Source organism: Lontra canadensis, unplaced genomic scaffold (genome assembly GCF_010015895.1).
Source record: "Lontra canadensis isolate GAN:19392208 unplaced genomic scaffold, GSC_riverotter_1.0 scaffold10, whole genome shotgun sequence".
Lineage (NCBI taxonomy): Eukaryota > Metazoa > Chordata > Mammalia > Carnivora > Mustelidae > Lontra > Lontra canadensis.
In genome coordinates this window covers 8,931,122-8,951,758 of record NW_022631004.1, presented here as the reverse complement: position 1 = coordinate 8,951,758, position 20,637 = coordinate 8,931,122, and the positions used below count along the sequence as shown (strand labels likewise).

General features: G+C 39.0%; 2 protein-coding genes across 3 annotated transcripts in view; one reads left to right on the top strand and one right to left on the bottom strand.

Annotated features, from left to right (window-relative positions):
- Positions 1-20,637, top strand: part of ARHGAP10 (Rho GTPase activating protein 10) — a 317,186-nt gene that overhangs the window by 195,103 nt on the left and 101,446 nt on the right. For both annotated transcript variants that reach the window (XM_032855552.1, XM_032855553.1), the window contains exons 16-18: positions 6,547-6,605; positions 17,995-18,100; positions 19,752-19,911. In XM_032855552.1, coding sequence (XP_032711443.1) covers positions 6,547-6,605; positions 17,995-18,100; positions 19,752-19,911 — 325 coding nt within the window. The remainder of the gene's footprint in view (positions 1-6,546; positions 6,606-17,994; positions 18,101-19,751; positions 19,912-20,637) is intronic.
- LOC116866573 (60S ribosomal protein L37a-like) lies at positions 2,416-2,697 on the bottom strand. The gene has a single exon (XM_032855556.1). The coding sequence runs from the start codon at positions 2,695-2,697 to the stop codon at positions 2,419-2,421; it is 279 nt and encodes a 92-aa protein (XP_032711447.1). The 3' UTR covers positions 2,416-2,418.

Sequence of the window (20,637 nt, the reverse complement as noted above, 5' to 3'; positions counted from 1 at the left end):
CTAGGAGATACCTGGCAATGTCTGGAAATATTGCTGGTTGCCATGATTGCTGGAAAGGGGGTGCTACTGGCCTGCAATAGAGGAGGAGGCCAGTGATGGGCTTCTAAACATCCTACAGTGTGGGAAGCAACCTACCATTGTCTCTAAAGGTACAGAATGTTAGTAGTGCTGAGATTGAGAAAGCCTGTAAGAGATGGATGAAGGAAAGGATGGGAGAGGGATATAAAAATACAGTGAGCTGCACATGTTACTTGACGAGCAAAGGATGCTGGCACTCCAGGAGCTGGCTTTAACCCCGTTTTATTCTTTGGTAAATTTATGGCTAAAACAGTTAAAGGGATTGACCAAGGGGACTCCGTTATTGGTGGGAAACTAAAGGCAAAAATCCAGTTGTTTTATAAAAAATTGTATGAATGTTTTTTTCTTTCTTTTCCCTCCCTCCCTTCCTTCCTTCCTTTCTTTCTTTCTTTCTTTCTTTCTTTCTTTCTTTCTTTCTTTCTTTCTCTCTTTCTTTCTCTCTTTCTTTCTCTCTTTCTTTCTCTTTCTTTCTCTTTCTTTTATTTTACCCTGTTCCACGTGGTTCTTTTTCCCTGGTGGGGTAAGTAGTTTAATAAACTTAGAGGATCTTTTTATTGAGCACCACACATAAAATTTCTTTTTGGTTCTTGATGCTTTCTGAAGCTAGTCCCTTACTGTTCCTGGTCTTATGTTGCTTTTTCTGCCTTTTTCTCTCGTTACATTGCTTTATCCTTTTGGATTCTGCTTTGAAGCAAACATTGCCTACAGAACAACATTATGAGATGCTATTATTATATAACTTCCCTCCTAACAATATACACAGTCTGCCTGAATGTGATAAAGTGATTATCATAAAATGGCAGATGCCTTGGGAGATTTTGAAAGTTAGGTTGCTGTTCTTTCCCCTTGTTATTTTTAGCAACTAAAAATGCAGTAATTAGGATTTAAATAATACTTTCTCTGGTGATGCACCAAAGGGGAGAAGATGGAGATTTTATTTTGGCTATCTGGTTCTGGCCTGAGCCCGTTCATTTCTTTCAGCACAGGAGGTAATACGGTGTGATGGTCAAGAGCATGGTGGGAGCCAGCCTGTGTGGGTTGGAATCCCAGCTTTGTCACCTAAGGTACCCGAGCACAAAGTTGAATATAGCTTTTCTCACCAAAAAAAGCTGTTGCTCTTGAATTCTTGTCACTGCAAATAACCCAGCCATCTTATTGGTTGGAAGACTGGAGATGTTAGAAGGGAAGTAGCCAAACCCCTAAAACACTAAGAGAAGGATAAAGATGTGCAGCAGATGCATGTTTGGCATCTTCGTATTTCTTCTACTGACCTGAGACAGAAATTCCTTAGTTTAGTGTTTTAGAGGGCTGAATACCAGCTCCCTGATGGGTCACCTGCCTATTCAGACCGTAATTTTGATTTCCAGCAATGTGTGCATTGCAACGGTTTCCCATTGTGAGGGGACAAATGAGTGGTTTTGTGAGGTTTTTCGTGAACTGATTTGACCTAGAGGAAACTTTTAAAGCCTGGAAATTGGAGTGGAACTTTTTGGGAAGAAAGTGCCAGCTTGGATAAATATTATGATTTATATTCATAGACAGATCCCAAAGGGTGGCAAAGGGAGGTAGCTTTAAACCTGTTGGGTGGCAAGTTGAGAGATACAGTGATTCGGTATGATACATTTTGTATGGAGAATTTGTCATGTTTATTACTGCTTCCCTACCATCAACAATATTTAATACTTATTATTTATGCTGTATTGACTACCAGACATATGACAATAGTAGAACTAGCTCATAGAAGGTATTTCGACGCAAATTCCTTTTTTTTGGAAAAGAAATTCTCCCTCTGGCTTTTCTAAGTGTTCTCTTCCACCACCTCCCCCGCCATTTTCTTTTCAGGACTCTTTAGCTTGCCTTCTATGCCAAGTCATCATTTTCCTTCCTTGCCATTTTTCACATATTTTGAAACAAAATGAAGGTTTCTGAAGGTTTACTTCTTTTTATTTAGGCTATGGTATAATTGATTTTATTTTTCTTCTTTAAATGAGAGTGTAGGAGATGAAGGGGAGGGAGAGAGGAGATAAGAAAGAGCTTTTCTTCACTAGGGCTTTAAGTTTTAATTGATGTGCCTGTTGTCAGTGTGTGTGTGTGTGTGCGTGCACGTGCATGTGCATATGCAGTGGTATCCTAAGTTGTATGTAGGGAATATGACCTGTAAATATATATTTTTTTCCAACAAAAATTAGAAGGATTTTTAATTTCCAAGTCCTCTGGAACACAAAATTAATGCAACATAAATTGAAAGATCTAATTAATAAATTTAACAAGCCAAAATAATTTTGTTACACGAATTAACCCATGTATTATAGGCTAGCAATGTTTCAAATGGTGGCACTTCTACTGGTCTTTCAACTCCTTCAGTCTTCTGATGGCAGACTTTACTGTGACGGCAGAAGTGGTGTTGTAGGTCCAGGCGCCACCAGCGACGGTTTTCATGCAGGAGCCACGATGCCAGATCCCCACAGCTTGTCTTTTCATCTTGGTTTTGCCGCAGAAGGAGCAAGTGTACTTGGCGTGCTGGCTTTTCTCAATCTTCTTCACCATCTTCCTGAGGGAGGCACCATAACGGGTCCCATATTTGCCCACAATTCCGACATTCTTGGTGTGTTTAGCCATGTCGCTGCAAACTAGGTCTGAGCCCAGAGAGTGTAAATATATTTTTACATCTGTTTTATTTGTTTTTTAAACAGCTTTACTGAAGTGAAATTGACCTTGGTAAACAGTGTATTTTATAGTGTACATCGTGGTGAGTTTGACATGTGCATACACCTATTAAGCAGACACTGTAATCAAGATAGTGAACCTCACCACTACCCCCCAAAGTTTCCTCATTCCCCCAAGGAATCCCTCTCTCCCACCCTTTCCTTTTTCCTCCCTCATTCCTAGGCAACAACTGGTCTGTTTTCTGTCACTGTACATTAATTTGCATTCCTTAAAATTTCATATAAATGGAATAAAAATATATCTTCTTTAAAAAAAATCTGGGTTCTTTCATTTAGCATAATTAGGGGGTTCATTTATGCTGTAGCATGTGCCAGTAGTTCATTCCTTCTTGTTGCTAACCAGTGTTCCATTGTAGGGATACATCACAGATTTTTTTTTTTTTTAAAGATTTATTTATTTGAGAGAGAGAGTACACATGAGTGGGGGAGAGGAGCAGAGGAAAAGCAGGGGAGAGTCTCAAGCGGACTCCCCACTGAGAATGGAGCCCGATATGGAGCTCACTCTCAGGACCCTGAGATCATGACCTGAGCTGAAATCAAGAGTCGACTTGAGCCAACTGAGTCACCCAGGTGCCCCTCTGCCATAGATTTTTAAAAAAATCCATCCACCTCTTGATGGATCTTTGGGTTGTTTGTAGCTTCTGGCTATTACAGATAAAGCTGCCAGAATCCTTTCTGTACACATCTTTGAGTAAACAGGCTTATATTTCTCTTGGGTCAGGCCTAGGAGTGGAATGTCTGTCTACTTTATTGGTTGTATGTTTAACATTTTGGGAAACTGACAAACTTTTTTTTTTTTTTTTCCAAAACGGTTATATTTTTTTGCATTCTCACCCTTAATGTGCAAGAGTTCCATTTCCTCTGCATCATTGTCAACTCTTGATATGGTCCATTTTCTTCGTTTTAGCCATTCTAACAGGTGGACAGTGGTATCTCATGTGCTGTGAATTTTCACTTCCACAATGACCGATAATCTTAAACTTTTCTATGTGCATATATGCTGTCTCTGCATCTTCTTGGGTGAAATGTTTGTATTCTTTCATGCAATTAAAAAAACTGAACTATTTGTTGCCTTATTATGTTTTGGTAATTTTTAACCATATTTTGGATACAAGTTCTTCCTCAGCTGTGTGCTTTGCAAATGTTTTCTTCAGTCTGTGACTTGTCTTTTCCTCCTCTCAATAGTGTCTTTCAAAGAGCATCAGTTTTGATGAAGTTCCAGTTTATCAGTTTTTCTTTTTTTGTATTGTCTGGTGATGTATCACGACATCTTTGCCTACTCCAAAGTCACAAAGGTTTTCTTTTATATTTTCTTCTAGAAGTTTTATAGTTTTAGGTTATACTCTTAGATCTATGATCTGTTTTGAGTTCATTTTTATTTAAGATATGAGATACAGATCCAAGTTTGCTTTTGAATATGAGTGCCCAATTATTTCAATACCATTTATAGGAAGAGCTGTCTCTTTCCTCCTGAACTCTCTATTGAGATGAGCATACAGTTTTTCTATTTCAGTTTGCTACTGTGGCGAATTGCATTCATTTTGTTTTAATATTAAGACAGTACCACATTTGTATGATAAACCCAACTTGGTCATGATGTATTATCCTTTTATTTATCTTGTTTAATTTGAACCTCGTTGATTTTATTTGCTTTTGCTTATTCAGGGTTTAATTTCCTCTTTTTCTGACTCCGCAAGATTGAAAGTGAAGTCATTGGTTTAAGACCTATCTTCTCATATGGGTGTTGAATGATACAAATTTACCCCTAAATACTGCTTTACTAATAGTATCCCTTAAATTCTGATATGTTGTGTTTTCATTTCCATTTTGTTCAAAATACTTTCTAGTTTCTCTTTCTTTGGGGTTTTCCAGATCTCTTTCTGTTACTGATTTTTAATTCAATTTTTATTGTAATCGGCGAAATAGCTGGTATAAATTAAACCCTTTTAAATTGATTGAGATTTGTTTGACAGCCTGAAATATGGTTTATCTTGATAAATGTTCCATGTATACTGGGAAAGAATGTCTTTTCTGCTCCTTTTGGATGGAGTATCATTTAGATGAGAGACATATCAATTAGGTAAAATTGGTTGATAGTTTTATTCAAATCTTCTGTATCCTGATTTCTTTGTCTACTTGTTATATCAGTTATTCAAATGGAGAAGTATTTAAATCTCCAGCCATAGGTGTGGATTTGCCTGTTTCTTCTTAAAGTTCCATCAATATTTGCTTTATGTATTTTGAAACTCTTGTTATTATTAGACACATTAACACTTAGGATTATGCTTTTTTTTTTTTTTTTTTTTTTTAAATTTGACAGAGATCACAAGTAGTCAGAGAGGCAGACAGAGAGAGGGGGAAGTAGGCGTCCCGCTGAGCAGAGAGCCTGATGCGGGGCTTGATCCCTGGGCCCTGGGATCATGACCTGAGCCGAAGGCAGAGGTTTTAACCCAATGAGCCACCCTGGCGCCCCTGTCTTGTTGATTAATTGTCTTCCTTAGCAATACAAAATGAACTCCTTTATCCCTGCATTTTTTTCTTGGCTTTTGTATATGTCTTAAATTTTTGTGTGTGTATATGTCTTTGATTTTTCTTTTTTGTTAAGCATTTGAAGAGGAATTTCTGGGTTACACGATTTAAATCTCTTAAAGATTTTTAATATCTTGCCAGATTGCCCTCCAGGAAGACTGTGCAGATTGATACTTGTCTAAGTGTTCTTTAAGTGTTTTTACAGAGTTCAGAGATCTGGTTTTTTATAATTTAAGATATGTATACAGATTGACTGAACTGCAGCATTCTGTTGACTGCAGGACAAAATACACTACCATTTGTGTTATCTGGTTGGTAGAAGGTTAAAATTATGTGGGCATTTTTCACATTGTTACATATTTCATATCTCTTTTATTTTGTACACATAGGTCAAAAATGGATATCCTATTTCTGTAATAGAGATTTGTAAGAGGAGAGGATATGATCTTTGTTTAAAGTTTTTAACGTTTTCTTTTTTTAAATAATTTTTTTATTTATTAATAAATATATAATGTATTATTAGCCCCAGGGGTACAGGTCTATGAATCGCCAGGTTTACACACTTCACAGCACTCACCATAGCATATACCCTCCCCACTGTCCATAACCCCACCACCCTCTCCCAACCCCCCTCCCCCTGGCAACCCTCAGTTTGTTTTGTGAGATTAAGAGTCTCTTAGGGTTTGTCTCCCTCCCGATCCCATCTTGTTTCATTTATTTTTTTCCTACACCCCAAATCCCCCACGTTGCATCTCTACTTCCTCATATCAGGGAGATCATATGATAGTTGTCTTTCTCCGAAAGATTTTAATGTTTTCTTATAGCATCATCTTCAGTTAATATCCTAGAGATGATTTTCAAAACTATATGCTTATATTTGGTTGGACAGAATGTTTGACTTTAAGTTGTACATGGAAAGAAGTTTTACATATAATTTCAGTTGTTTGTAAAGGTATTTTACAAGATTAAATATGAAATATGATGTGATTAAATCTGATAAGGATTTGTGGCTGTTAAACTTTGTTAGTGCCTGGTACAGATAATAATGCATTTGATTTATGTATCTATTTGATATGTAAAAAAATTTCTTAGGGGAAGTTCTACACATTAACTGAGAAATGCACATGATATTTATAACCTTTTATAAAAAATGGACACAGAGCAGTGACCTGTTTGTATGTGTTTGGTAATTCTGGGCTGTCCTTTCATACAGGAGTCTTCCAGAGCCTCTTATGACCTATGAGTTACATGGAGATTTCATCGTTCCAGCCAGTAAGTATTATGTAGAGGTGCAGTGGTTGACAGTGTGTCTAAAGTTTCCACATGAAGAATCTCACTTAATGTTCTTGTAATCTGTATTAAAAATAGAAATCACATTAGAAGATGTTTGATCTCTTTCATCTTTTAGAGGGTGAAAAAGCAGGACTATTGATATATTCATTCATTCATTCATTCATTCATTCATTCACATTTATTTATTGTCTACTGTGGCTAATCACTGGTAGATATTGGGTATGTGGAACCCTGAAAGGATTTCTGCCCCCAGGGGTCCATTCTCCAGCAAGTATTGGGGCACACACACTTCCCATTAACCCATAAAATCTAGAATCCTGACATGAGCAAAATGCTTTGGGAACGCAGAAGTATTTAACTTGCAGAAGGTTGGGGAAGATTAGCAGATTTGGAGAGATTAGCAGGTTGGAAATGGCTTCACATAGCAAGATATTTAGATGGAAATTACAGGCAGAAGGAGTATTGTGAGATAATGCCAGAAGCCCACACAGTATCCGATAGTGAATTATATGTGATAAAAAGTTAAATAAAAAAGGCCTATAGTTGGTAGAATTTTAATTTGTGATTAAATTTTTCGTGAGTCATACTCATTTGAAGCTGTCTTGTTTTCTCTCTCTTGTTTCGTACACCTCAGTTTTTGTGTTGACACATGGTGTTTAATCATCAGAGTCGTCTGAAATACATTGGTGTGAGGTATTTAATAGTTAAGGAGATGAAGGGTGAGACATGTGAAGTCACTTGCCAGATTATAGGGATCTTTATTTAAAATTCAAAACCTTAGCTCACTGGCTAAAACCTGCAGGATTGGTTTTCACAGGTGCACTGACAGTAGCTATAATTGTATTTTCATTTCCTTTTTTTTTTTCTTCCCCCTTGGATGTATTCCATAGTTTAATCTGTTGAAAAATTTAGAGCAATCCCTTGGGTCCTCTGTTACTGCTGCCTGAACACTGCTTTAAACGTTATCTTCTTGTGAGGTCTTTATGGCAGCCTGGGTAAAGGTTCCTAGTGTGTTATAGAGAGAAGCCATGTGTAGGCCCAACTAGACTGTGCTTATAAAATCGGCCTTTGGAAAAGGCAAAAATATGGGTCTACCCACTTCTGTTTTCACGTGGAAGACGAATTTTTTTTTTTTTTTTTTTAAGAGAATTTGTGTGATCAAGGAAGTAGGGGAAAGTTTTCTTGGCAAAAACTCAAGCAAACGCTTAGTTGTTTTGATTCCTTCCCTGTGGCATTTTTGGCAAGCAAGGAAAAGAGAAATTAAACTCTAGTTGGAGGACAATTGCTTCATGTTGTTCGCCTTAGAGACTGGAAAAAGCAGAAGAGTGCCAGTTTTCATCTAAAATCCTTTGAGAATGGGAGAAAGATAAAGTGATTATGGAGTAAGGTTTTAAATTACCACAGGTTAGTGTCATTATGATTATCACGCCTTGCAACTGAGGCTGGTGTGTTTGAGGTTCTAATGTCAATGATTTTTGCCAGATGAAAGCTTCATAAGAGGCAGAAACTTGCGAGTGGTAATGGCGTATGTGGCGGTAGGAAGGGAGTTTAAAGAGTTTGTCAAGGCCGTCCTTGAGGGATGTGGTAGCTTCGTCTACTAGCCCGGTGCCTTGTGTTTTGGCCTCCTGACTTTCTGGGGTTGCTGTAAAAGAGTCTCCACAATGATTTGAATAACAGTCCCTGTTCCAGAGAAATACTATAGCTACTGTAATTACTGGCATGTGTTTGTACCCAAGTGGAGTTGTGGTTGGAACAGAACCTGTAGTTACATTCTTTAATGACAAAAGTACACGTGTTAAACTGGTGTATCCAGTATTCCCAGCGAGGTCTTTAATTTTTTATTTGAGTCTCTGTGAGTACCCCCTCTTGGTCCTCGCTGTGCCTGTCTTAGGAAAGAGTGTGGGAACAAATTCTCTTATCTTCTGCACATGGACTTGCAAGAATTACATAAAAACAGTTACAGAAATCAGGTGGCCAAAATTAGTCTCCCCTTTTGAATATTGTTGGAAAAATTGGGACTGTGGTCAGGCTATCATTTTCCATTAACAACGGCACAGATGACCTTGTTATGCGAAAGTGTCTGTTAGCAGAGCTGACTGCTAAAATTATCAAGCATCGCCAGTCTTTGTTATTGCCTCTCACACCAGCATGGAAACAAATTTTTGATTCTTTTCAGTCAAGTGTGGTTTCCATCCATTCTGGGCTGTTGAGATGGTCTCTTTTGCCTTCCCTGCTGAAAGTTCTGGAGGTTTCTCTTGGGTCCCTTTATTTTCTCTCCTCAGTTTCTTCTCTGCAGGCTTCTGTTGAGAACCTGTGGGTTAATTTCTGGAGTGCCTCATACAAATATGAATTTTATTTCTTTTTTGTCACCACAAGACAGACATTCTTTGTTCTTCATTCTTAAAAAATACCGACTGTTCAGTGTTGAATACATTGGGAAATTATTTTTTTAAGAGAAAATTAAGAGAGTTAACCCTCTCAGCTGAGAAAGTTAACTAAAATTGCCGAAAGGAGCTAGAGTCTCTCTGTATGGAAAAACCATTCCTTTGTTTCTCCTTTACTCACACACAAAATACTTCACTTGTGACACCTCTGGTCACCAACAGTGTGGGCTTTTTTCCCCACACCAACCAATTCTGCAACCAGCTGAGCATCCTACAATTAGATTCAGTTCTAATTCTGTCTACCTGGAGTTAGCATCGGGTCCCGCAGGGCAAGGGCTCAGTCCCACAAGCCTGCCCGCACTTGAGACACCAGTTGTGAGTCCCAGCTTGTCTGCAGGACTTCTGACTAACTGGCTGGAAATCAGAGTTTCACAGCCCCCACCTTAGGTATGATAAATGGGTCTCAGAACTCTGGGAAACACAAAGTTGTATTTGCCATCTTATTATATAATAAAGGATATGCTAGAGGATACAGATGAAGAGCCAGATGAAGAGATACATAAGGTGAGATCCGCAAGTGTCCTGAGTGTAGAAGCTTCTGTCCTTGTGGAGTTGGGGTGTGGCACCCTCTGGCCATGTAGATGCGTTCATCCACTCTGAAGTTCACCAGACTCTACTGTTTTTGTGGAGGTGTCATAATGTAGACATGATGGATTATAAACTCCATTTCTGGAGAATGAGAGGTGGGACTGAAAATTCTGAACTTCTAATTATGGCTTGGTCTTTCTGGTGACCCTCTCCCATCTGGGAGCCCACCAGAGGTTTCCTCATTAGAGTAAAAGATGATCTTATCACCCAGGGAATTCCGAGGGACTTAGGAGCTTGGAGTCAGACACTCCTCTGTCACTTAGGAAATTGTGGAGGTTGTCGGAGCTTTGTGTCAGGAACTAGGATCAAAGACTAAATATTAGAACAAAAGATTCTCTGAGCACTCCTGTTCACAAGACTTTTAGGAGTTCTATGTCAGGAACCAGAAGCAGAGACCAATATATATTTCTTATTACTTCATACCATCCATCTTGTGAGAAGATATAAAGAACTCTTAGTATAGAAATTTGTAAAATGAAAGCATAGTTTACTTGGTCTGTGCAGGAATGCAAATGATTGTGCCCATCTATGGAAGGCTATTAGGTGTCTGTGTGGATGTTTTTCTATGGTGTTTATTATCTCTGAGAATGTTAGTCCATGATCTGTGTCTTAGCCTTTAAGGCTCAGAGTTCTTGATATGTCATATTGATAAAAGTCAGACCCATTCAGGATTGGACTCACGTTAAGCTTAGCTTGAGAATGACCACCAAAGCTTGGATGCCTAATATGGCATCATACAAAAATACTTCCTCCTGAACAAGAATACTTGTCTTGCTATGTTCTGTATGTTTTCTTTCAGTAATCAAGTTACCTGGGAAGCAAAATCATAATCACAAAGCTCTTAAGTCATTTATGATGAAAAATGTAACTATTAGAGGATCTAGGGCACCAGTATTTGCCTAAGTGGAAAGTTCTATTCTAGTTGGTAAACGTGCATGGGAAGCAGGAAAATCATGTGATCTTAATTGGGAAGGACTCGGAAACCTGGACATTAAAGGAATTGAATGCCTAATGACATTGAGCTATTTTAGCCAGATATATTCATTTCCCAGTGGATAGGGTCACCCACAGAAGAACTCAAATACTTGATGTCTGTTGAGTGAAGCACCTTGGGTAGTGTTTGGATGTTTACCGCTAATATTTTCCTAAAATTACTGTACTATTGACGTATGACATTTAAATATTGAAATAACTTAATATTTACTGCCTAAGTATCTTTGATAAGCTCCAGTAAGCTATGATCATATCTTTTTCAGTCTCTGTTAGTTGGCACAGCATCATAGACATTAAGTGTTGTGGATGCTGATTTTTATTTTCACAAATAAAAACGCTTTGGTATTACAGTAAACTAATTCCCTGGCTGAGTTTAGGGTCTGGTGTTATGATTAATTCAGTATCCTAGATTTTTAAAAAGTTACGCTTTTCATTATATAATTTATACAAATTAAAATGAAATGCATATAGCATAGGCCACTAAAGATAATTTATCTAATTATATAATTTATCATTTAGAAAACTTCTCTTGAGTGCCTTAAAGTTATTATTATGTTACAACCACATGGAAATGCCCATTTAGTAGTCAAAATAAAATGGAGAAAAAGTAGCTTTTAAAAGCCTTACTTTCGGGGCATCTGGGTGGCTCAGTTGGTTAAGCATCTGAGTCTAGATTTGATTTCGGCTCAGGTCATGCTCTCGGGGTTCCGGGATCGAGCCCAGCATTGGGCTCTGTGCTCAGTGGGCAATCTGTTGTAGATTCTTTCTCTTCCTCTGCCCCACTCCCCTGCCCTCCTCAAAATAAATAAATAAACATTTTTTAAAAAGTCCCTTATTTCCAAATATCCTTCTTTTTGAAAGAGGGGAAAAAACAGACTTGAGAAAAAGGCGTGTGTGATTTCAAATGAAGATGGCTGTGAGAGTGGCCCTCAAAGAAAGAAGTGGAAGGTTTTGATTCTGTTTTTCAAAACTGATTCTACTGTTTTTAGAAATGAAGAACCTTAACCTTAGAGAGTGGGAAATGATTTCTCTGTCTTGTGTTTCTGAATAAGTAATAAGTCCCCAAATGTTAAAATTATATTTTCTTTTGAGAGAAATGATTATTAATGACAAGGTAGACAACATCAGTTAGAAGTGGCTTTTTAGTGCAAAGTTTTATAAAATTTTCAGTTTTTGAATGCATGAAATTCTTATTATAAGGAGTTATCTTTTTATTCCTTTGGAATTTTTATTATTTTTCAGAGTCCTGACTTTAAATTTTCTCCTACTTTATTTTTATTTTTTAAATTAAAGCTGTGAATTGAAAATGTTATTTTTAAAAAATTTCTTTCATTTTCCTCCAGCTTTGATTTAGTAAGGTATTACCTTGGTTTTAACTCCAGACAAAAACTTGTATAATTTATCATGTAAGTTTTATTTTTTTTAAGTATTGTATATGAAGTATTGACACACAATGTTTGTTACATTAGTTTCAAATATACAATAGAGTGACTTGACAAGTCTATTTGTTACACTGTATTCAGCACAAGTGTAGCTGCCGTCTGTCACCATATCTCACCGTATCATTGACTACATGCCCTATGCTGTACCTTCTACTCCCCTTCACCCATTTGCCTGTCTCCCTACCTAACCCCCTCCTGCAACCACAGACTCTGTTTATGAGTCTGTTTCTGCATTTTTTGTTCATTTATTTTTGTTTGTTTGTTTGTTTTAAGATTACACGTTTAAATGAAATCATATGGTATTTTTCTGGGGACTGATTTCACCCCTCTAGGTCCATCTGTGTTGTTGCAAATGGCAGGATCTCATCTGTTTTTATGGCTGAGTGATACTCCTTATTGACTCTTTAGGTAGTTGTACTTTTGTTTTCAGTGGCAAATTTAGTCTATATCTAAGAGGTTTTTATTTTTTATTTATTTTTATTTTTTTTAAAGATTTTACTTATTTGAGAGAGAGAGTGCAAGCAAGAGGAGTGGCAGGCAGAGGGAGATGGAGAGGTAGACTCTCCACTGAGCAGGGAGCCCAATGTGGGGCTCAATCCCAGGACCTTGGGACCATGACCTGAGCTGAAGGCAGACACTTAACGGACTGAGCCACCCAGGGGCCCCTGTATCTGAGAGTGTTCATTATGTGATATGATTTGATTATTCTGTTTTATCAGATGCCTTTTCATGTCTTAGCCTTTCTGCTTCCTTTGTCTTTAGCAACAACTGTGTCCTGTGTTGTGAAATCTCATTCTTCACTGTAAACCATTACTATTGGAAGTGTAAACTTGAACAGACTTAACTGCACAATCACTGGAAGGAACTCAGATGATCATAGAACTGATGGGGTGAGGCTCCTTTTAAAATGACACAGAGAGACGTCCATGGTACCTTAAATGAAATAGCCGGTTCACACATTTCATTTTGAAAAACCAAATTCTGAAAGGATTAAACCTAAAATGTGCCAGCCTCAGTTAGGTGAGATTTATTATGGGTAGCTTAATGCAAGTGAACTTTTTGTTGAAACATAATAGAAATACACATGAATAATAAGTATATAGCTTAATAAATTTTCACATATTAAGATAGCTGTGTAAGCAGCCCTGGATCAAGAAATAAGGTATTGTCAGAGTCCCAGAAACCCTTTCTCACACCCGCACAGTCCCTGTGACATATGAGCACTCCCCTGACTTTTTTTTTTTTTAATTGATTTATTTGACAGAGAGAGAGAGTGCACAAGCAGGCGGAGCAGCACGTAGAGGGAGAGGGAGAAGCAGGCTCCCTGCTGAGCAAGGAGCTTGAGGTGGGACTTGATCCCAGGACCCTGGGATCATGACCTGAGCTGAAGGCAGTCGCCTAACCAACTGAGCCACCCAGGTGCCCCACTCCCCTGGCTTTTGACACCATAGGTCCAGAGGTTAGGGTTACTGCATTTGCATTGTATCTAAATGGAATCATCCAGAATACCCTCTTTTGCATTCAGCTTTTTTGGTCATCTTGTGACATTCCTCCATGCTGAGTGAATGAGCAGTTCATTCTCGTTTCTTGTGGTATAGGATTCCTTTGTACGAATACACCACAATGCATTTATCAGTTCTGTTGATGAGACTTGAATGGTTTCACTTCTGGGATTATCAAGAACGCTACTGCTGTGAACATTCTAAAATGTGTCTTTTAGTGAACGTTTATGTGCATTTCTCTTGGTTTTGAGTAGAATTTTTGGGTTGTGGGTTGGAATGTGTGTGTTCAACTTCAGTAGGTACTGCCAAAGAGTTCTCCAAAGTGATTGTGCCATTTAATTATTCCCACGTAGAGTTCCATTTACTTCATATCTTTGCCAGAACTTAGTACTACATTCATTTAAAGCCATTCTGCTGGGTGAGTAGTAGTAGCTCATTGTGGTTTTAATTTTATTTCCCTGAGAAGGAGGTTTAGCACTTTCATATGTTTATTGGTCATACGCCTAGCCTCTTTCCTGAAATTCCTGCTTCAGTCTTTTGCCCATTTTTCTTTTGGATTGTTTCTTTCTTCTTGGATTGATTAGTAGTTCTTCATAGTCTGATGGCATGTTCTTTCCCTACTATATGTATTTCAAATTATTAGTGATTGCTTTTACTGAGTTGTTTTATGTATGTCTTCTAAAATGTTAACAGAACAGATACTTAATTCTTACAGTAAGGAAAAAGTAAAACCATCAACATTTTGAAGAAACAGATTCCTGAAATCAGACAAAGACAAAAACCATATTATTTCACTTATATGTGGAGCCTTAGAAAAGAAAAACAACAACAAGCAAGCTGATAGATACAGAGAACAGAGATTGGTGGCTGCCCGGGGCTGGGGAGTGGGCAAAATGGGTGAAAGGAGTTGAAAGATGCAAACTTCCAGTTATAAAATAAGTCGTGAGGATGGAATATGCAGCATGGTGACTATAGTCAGTAACACTGTGTTGTATATTTCAAAGTTGCTAAGAGAGTAAATCTTAAAAGTTTTTTTTTTCCCCCTAAGATTTTATTTATTTGAGATAGAGCTTGAGAGAGAGAGCATGGTCGGGGGTAGGGACAGAGGGAGAAGCAGAAGCAGACTCCTCACTGAGCAGGGAGCCCGATGCGGGACTCAATCCCAGGACTCTGGTAGACACTTCACCAACTGAGCCCCGCAGACATCCCAATCTTAAAAGTTCTTATCACAAGAAAAAAATTTATAACTGTGTGGTATTGGATATTAACTAGATGTATTGTGGTGGTCATCTAACAATATATACAAATATTGAATCATGTTGTACATATAATACAATATTATATGTCAGTTATATTTCAATAAATACAAATTCCTCTTTCTTGATCTGCTTTACCTCTCTTCCCCTTTCCCTTCCATTTCTTGATTTTTGAACCAATAATCTGAAATTCTACTCTCTCTGTCCCTTCTAGCCACTTACTCTTTAACCTCCTTGTATAACTGGAGAAGGACTCCCTGCTGGCCAGCTTAGTGGTGGGTGTGCAGGCCCTCCTCCTCCCCATCTCGCACTTCCTCAGTTCCTCGTTAACTCTTGATACCACTGGCTACCCAGGCCTTGCCTGTTTCTTCTCATTTGACTTTCTCATGACATTGAACCTCCTGGCCCTCCCTCCTCTTCCTCCTCCTGTGCTTTGTTTAGCCCCTAGCTGGCATCTCCACTGAACCCCAGTGGAGCTCTTTCCCCCACAGGAAGCTCTTTCGGCTTTCTGAAGTAGTCAGGTAGCTTTGGCCATGTGCTGGAGGTCCCCATGCCCCTCCGGAGAATATTGCTACCTTCATCTCCAATGCCTCCTGCCATTCCCAGCTCCCTGCTAGATATCTGCCCCTTGCACATCCCTTCCTCTGTCACTCCCACCATCATTGTCCCTTTCAAACCAGCGTTGTCTCCTCTGCTCCTGTCTGTCAGTGGGACTGACCATACTACTGCATAACCCAGGCATGAAACACTGGTTATCTTTGCCTTCTTCCTTCTGATCCATGGCCAGTCTGCAGCTAGATCCTGTCCAGTGTACGTATTCCATAGGAGCGCTCACATAGTAAGAGTAATGCAAACAACAATGGAGACAATGGCTAACAGTGATGGAGCGCCTGCTGTACCTGCCACCGGCGCTCAACCCTTTGCAGGTATTACCTCACTGAATCTCATAATGGCCTTTGGAGATAGTGCTGTTAACTTCATTTTGCGGATGAGGAACCGAGGCCCCAAACCTTCTGTTAGCAGGTATCTTGCTCTTGCTGTCTGTTGGAAGCAGCAATTCGGAAGCCTGCCTGCGGGCTCTACTTCCTTAGTTGTGATTCTGCCACCTGCCCCCCTTCCTGCCTCATTATTACTTCTTGGCCAAATAGCATTTCCCTCCTAATTTGCTTTTCTTCCCATTTGAATCCATCCTCCAAAAATGTCAGGTATATCTCCCCAACTTTGACTCTGTTCGTATCTTTTCCCAGCCTTACTTACCGTGAAGGATTTAGTAGCCAACAGCAAAGACAGATTTTTCAAATTAGCTTTTACAAACCAGAGTTTGGCCTCAGACTTTCCATAAGCTTAAGGTGCTCTCTCTGAATAGGCTGTGCGTTTTCTTATATCATTTATAGAATCTGGAGTGTGTCCCTAACTCCTCATTTCTGCCTTGCTTTAAATTCTTCCCTGCTCTTCAAGACCCAACTCAGATGCTGTCCTTTATGTGAAACCCTCCCTCAGCTTCTCCTGCCGGCTCTCTGTGAGCCTCCAAGCAGTCTGTACTCACTGAATTCTCATCAGTTGCTTCTCTGACACCCCTGAAAATTCCAGTGGAGGTCTCAATAATAAGCATTTTATTGATTTGGTATTTTCTGTCAAGAACACAATAAAAGGAATTTGGGCGTGTTGCTAATAAGAGCCATGGATAATTCATTCCAAAATCTCAGGGGAAAGTGAGTGTGTTAGTTCCCTCTCATTGCTGAATAGCTTCAGTGAATCAGTCAGTCAATAAGTAAATTCACTTGCTCCCTCACTCACAATTCTAGAGAATGGAAGTCTAAAGTCAAGGTGCAGGTTGGTGGGCCGACCTCTAAAGGCTCCAGGGAAGGCTCTTTCCTTACCTCTTCTGGCATGTGGTGGTTCCCAGCCATCCTTGGCATTTCTTGGTTTATACATACATCATTCCAATCTCTGCCTGCATTGTCACATGATAATCTCCCCTGTGTCCATCTTCATATGGCCATCTTCCCTTTGTTTTTTGTTTGTTTGTTTTTTGTTTTTATTTTAATTTGATTTAATTTATTTTCCCTTTGTGTCTTTGTTTTCTTATAAGGGCACCAAACATACTAGATTAAAGGACCACCCTGCTCCAGTATGATCTCATCTTAACTGATGGCTTTTGCAATGACCTTATTTCCAAATTAGGGCATTATGCTGAGCATGTCTTTTTATTCTGTTTTGATATCTGGGGCCTTACTGATCCTAGGGAGAATGCCCTTTCTGGAGCTAACCAATTCCTTGAGGTAGTAAACAGCATGCTTTCCATATGCCAACCAGTCCAGAGCCCATTTTCTCTTCCTGACTCTTTTGGGCTCTTACACTTCAAGTCCATATTCTCCTGTCCTAGTCACCTCAGGGACAGGTACCAGATGTCTCGGCACAGCCCCTGTGCTCTAAAACCTGCTACAATAATTTAGACCAATCAGTCCTGAGTCTGCTTACTCTGCCTTGCCTCTTCCTTCACATGGAAAACACAGTAAAGCCTCTTGCCCACATTTTCCCCTTCTTCCCTCTGCTTGTTGGCTGACGCTGGCTTACCACGCCTCCTGTTTCTAGGGGGTATAACTATAAAACTCTTCCTTCAACTCCGTCATTTCCCTGCCTGCATGTTTTACCATACCTGATTGAAATAAATCCCAGGTATGCTTTCAAAACAGTTATGTTCTGAGACATTTGGGGGTTATAACCTCAGTGTATCTTTAGGGGGGATAAAACTCAACCCTAAGAGAGAAGAAACTATTTGCCCCTATTTTATTTGCATTCCATGGTGGGGCAGTGACTCAGTGACTCGACTTTTTCAAGTGATGAAGTGCGGAATGAAAGAAGGAGAAGCTGTAGTAGCCCTCTGTTCTTAAATATCACCCTAGGGAAAGGCACTCATTGCGTTCACACTGAAATGATCTCCTAGGGCAGGCACAGAAGACCAAGAAGAAGCCAAAAGATAGATTCCCCCACCTTTTTTGGGAAAGGTATAGAAATACGTCTTACATTCTCTGTTGAAAGATGTTGAACAGATGAGCTGTTGTCATGGTTGATTTTTACGAGTGTATTTGATTCTGTGTAATCTATTCTTTTCTCCTTCTTTTTTTTTTTTTTTTTTAAAGAAAGTGGAAGCCCAGAATCTCGTGTTAATGCTATCCATTTCTTGGTACACAAGTTGCCAGAGAAGAATAAAGAAATGTTGGATATTTTGGTGAAACACTTAACAAAGTAAGCCCCTTTGTCTTCCTAACTTTCTTTGTTTCACTCTGGGTGCCATGTGGGGTTCTTGGATTCGTGACGGTTGGAAGTGGGGCTGTCTACACAATACCAGGGACCACGCCTGGAAAGGCAGGCCGGACAGTTGACTCACTGTGTATGTTTTGGACAAGAACATTGAAATATGATGCTTTTGTGAAGTCGTATAATTATTTGCTTAACATCACTGCCAGCAACTTGGGGTTTGATTGGAAGTAAAAGAAGAGAATATTATACACTTCCCTGTACACAGATTCTGGAAATGTGATTATAAGTCTGTTAGCGAATTTAGCCTGGTTTCACACCTACTTAAGTTTGAACATGGCCTTTAAGTTAGTTTAATCCAGTAATAGGTAGTTATTTCTTAGGATCCATTTTAGCCTTTTTATTCCCTCTTTAAAAAGCGAGCAAAATCTGATCATTTAGTGGAGAAATTAGCCCTTTCTTCATATACAAATGACTCTTAGATCACTGTAGTTACAGAAATTTGGAGGTAATAGGAAGCTGAGGAATGCTGTTTTAGAATGTTTTTAATTTTCTTTTCTTTTTTTTTTTAATAGATTTTATTTATTTGACAGAGATCACAAGTAGGCAGAGAGGCAGGCAGAGAGAGAGAGGAAGGGAAGCAGGATCCCTGCTGAGCAGAGAACCAGATGCGGGGCTCGACCCTAGGACCCCGGGACCATGACCTGAGCCGAAGGCAGAGGCTTAACCCACTGAACCACCCAGGCACCCCTTAATTTTCTTTTATTATCCTGTTTATTTTATTATGTTTTTATTTTACATAAAAAGAAACTGAAGGCCAGAGGATATTATGACCTGCTAAGTCCAAGTGTCCTACAACCAGTGAAACCATATTTGTTCATTTAGTCAACACATATTTATCGAATGCCTTTTTTAGGTGCTAGTGGGTACATAGTTGAACAAGATAGACAAATTCCCTGCTTTCATGGAGTCCCTTCTTTATAAGAGGGAAAAGATCATAAACAGAGTACAAATAAAAAGACAAAATAATTTCAGGTGATAAGTGATTTAAAAAATAGAATGAGGAGATAGAGAATATATATTGGGTGTGGGACTATAAAGAGGGTTATTATGGAAGGTATCTTGAGGATGAGGCTTTGAATTGAGACCTGGATTAAGCATCAGTGCTTCTGAGAACAGTTGTCTGGGTTGCTCACTGCACAATGTATTGGGCCAAAGGGGTAAATGCGGGAGCTCTAACCAAGTTCTCTTGCTTCTGAAGCTAATTCTTACAAAGGTGCCATACAATCTGGTCATTAGTGGAAGCCAAAGATATAACAGTCTGGGGAAAGAGGGGATATTCTAAGTAAAAAGGAATGTTAACAGAAGGTCTTCAGAGGGACACAAGCCTAGCATAAACATGGAATTATTAAGAAAGCCATTGTGGTTAGAGCAAAGCATCGAGAAGAGAGGAATAGCAGGATGGTAGGCAGGGGCCTCATCCCCTAGGGTCTTGTCAGATCTTCTTATTTCAGAAGTAGAAATGAAGGACATTTGAGCGTCTTGATTTTTAAGGAAACACACAGCTGTGGAAGATTGTATGTTCCCCAGCTGTTGTCTCTCTATTAACAGACTTTCAACCCCATCCCTTCCCTACCAGTGTTTCGAATCACTCCAAGCAGAACCTCATGACTGTGGCAAATCTAGGAGTGGTGTTTGGACCAACTTTGATGAGGCCACAGGAAGAAACTGTTGCTGCCATCATGGATTTGAAGTTTCAGAACATCGTGGTGGAAATCTTAATTGAAAACCATGAAAAGGTAAACTCTATTTGTTTTTTTCCTTAAGGGAATTCCTGGTTTTGGCTTTATCACCATCTGAAACTAGGCTTTAAGAGCCCCACCACCACCACCATTAATGATTTTATTATTATTGTGACGATGAGTTTAGTTCTGAGAAGTTCCCACTGAGCTTCTGTTTTCTGATGGATTTCCATAAATTCTGATATCTCACTGGTTTAAGGAAGAAGCAAATGACAATCTGCAGTATAATATTGGACTGTTTGGATTCTTTGCAGCTTTCAGTCCTATCCTTGGATTTCTCAAATTCTATTTCTGTAACTCAGGGAAAATATTTTTGCCAGTCTGTGTCACATTAAACACAACATATAACTCCCCCTTATCTCCCAAATTGTGCTGACAATTTCAGGGGATTCACATGCCTCCCTGCATCTGGGAACCCTAGGTTAAGAATCTCTGGTTTAAAATGAAAAATCTTAGTGACACATCTTGTGTCTCTATAATCAGGGAACTGCAAGAGTTTTCAAAGTAGGATATATTCTTTGAGGAACTTTTATGTAGTTTTTTCTCATTATCATCATAGATCCAGACCTCGGTAATAATTTTCCTCAATTCTTTTAAGATAGGGAGTTTGAAAATTGTTAAAATGCTTGGTTCCTCATTTGTTTATTAAAGGTTTGTTGTAGTTTGTTTTCAGCTGATATGCTGAGCATGTACGAGGTGCTAGGTTATGAAGATGAACATTGC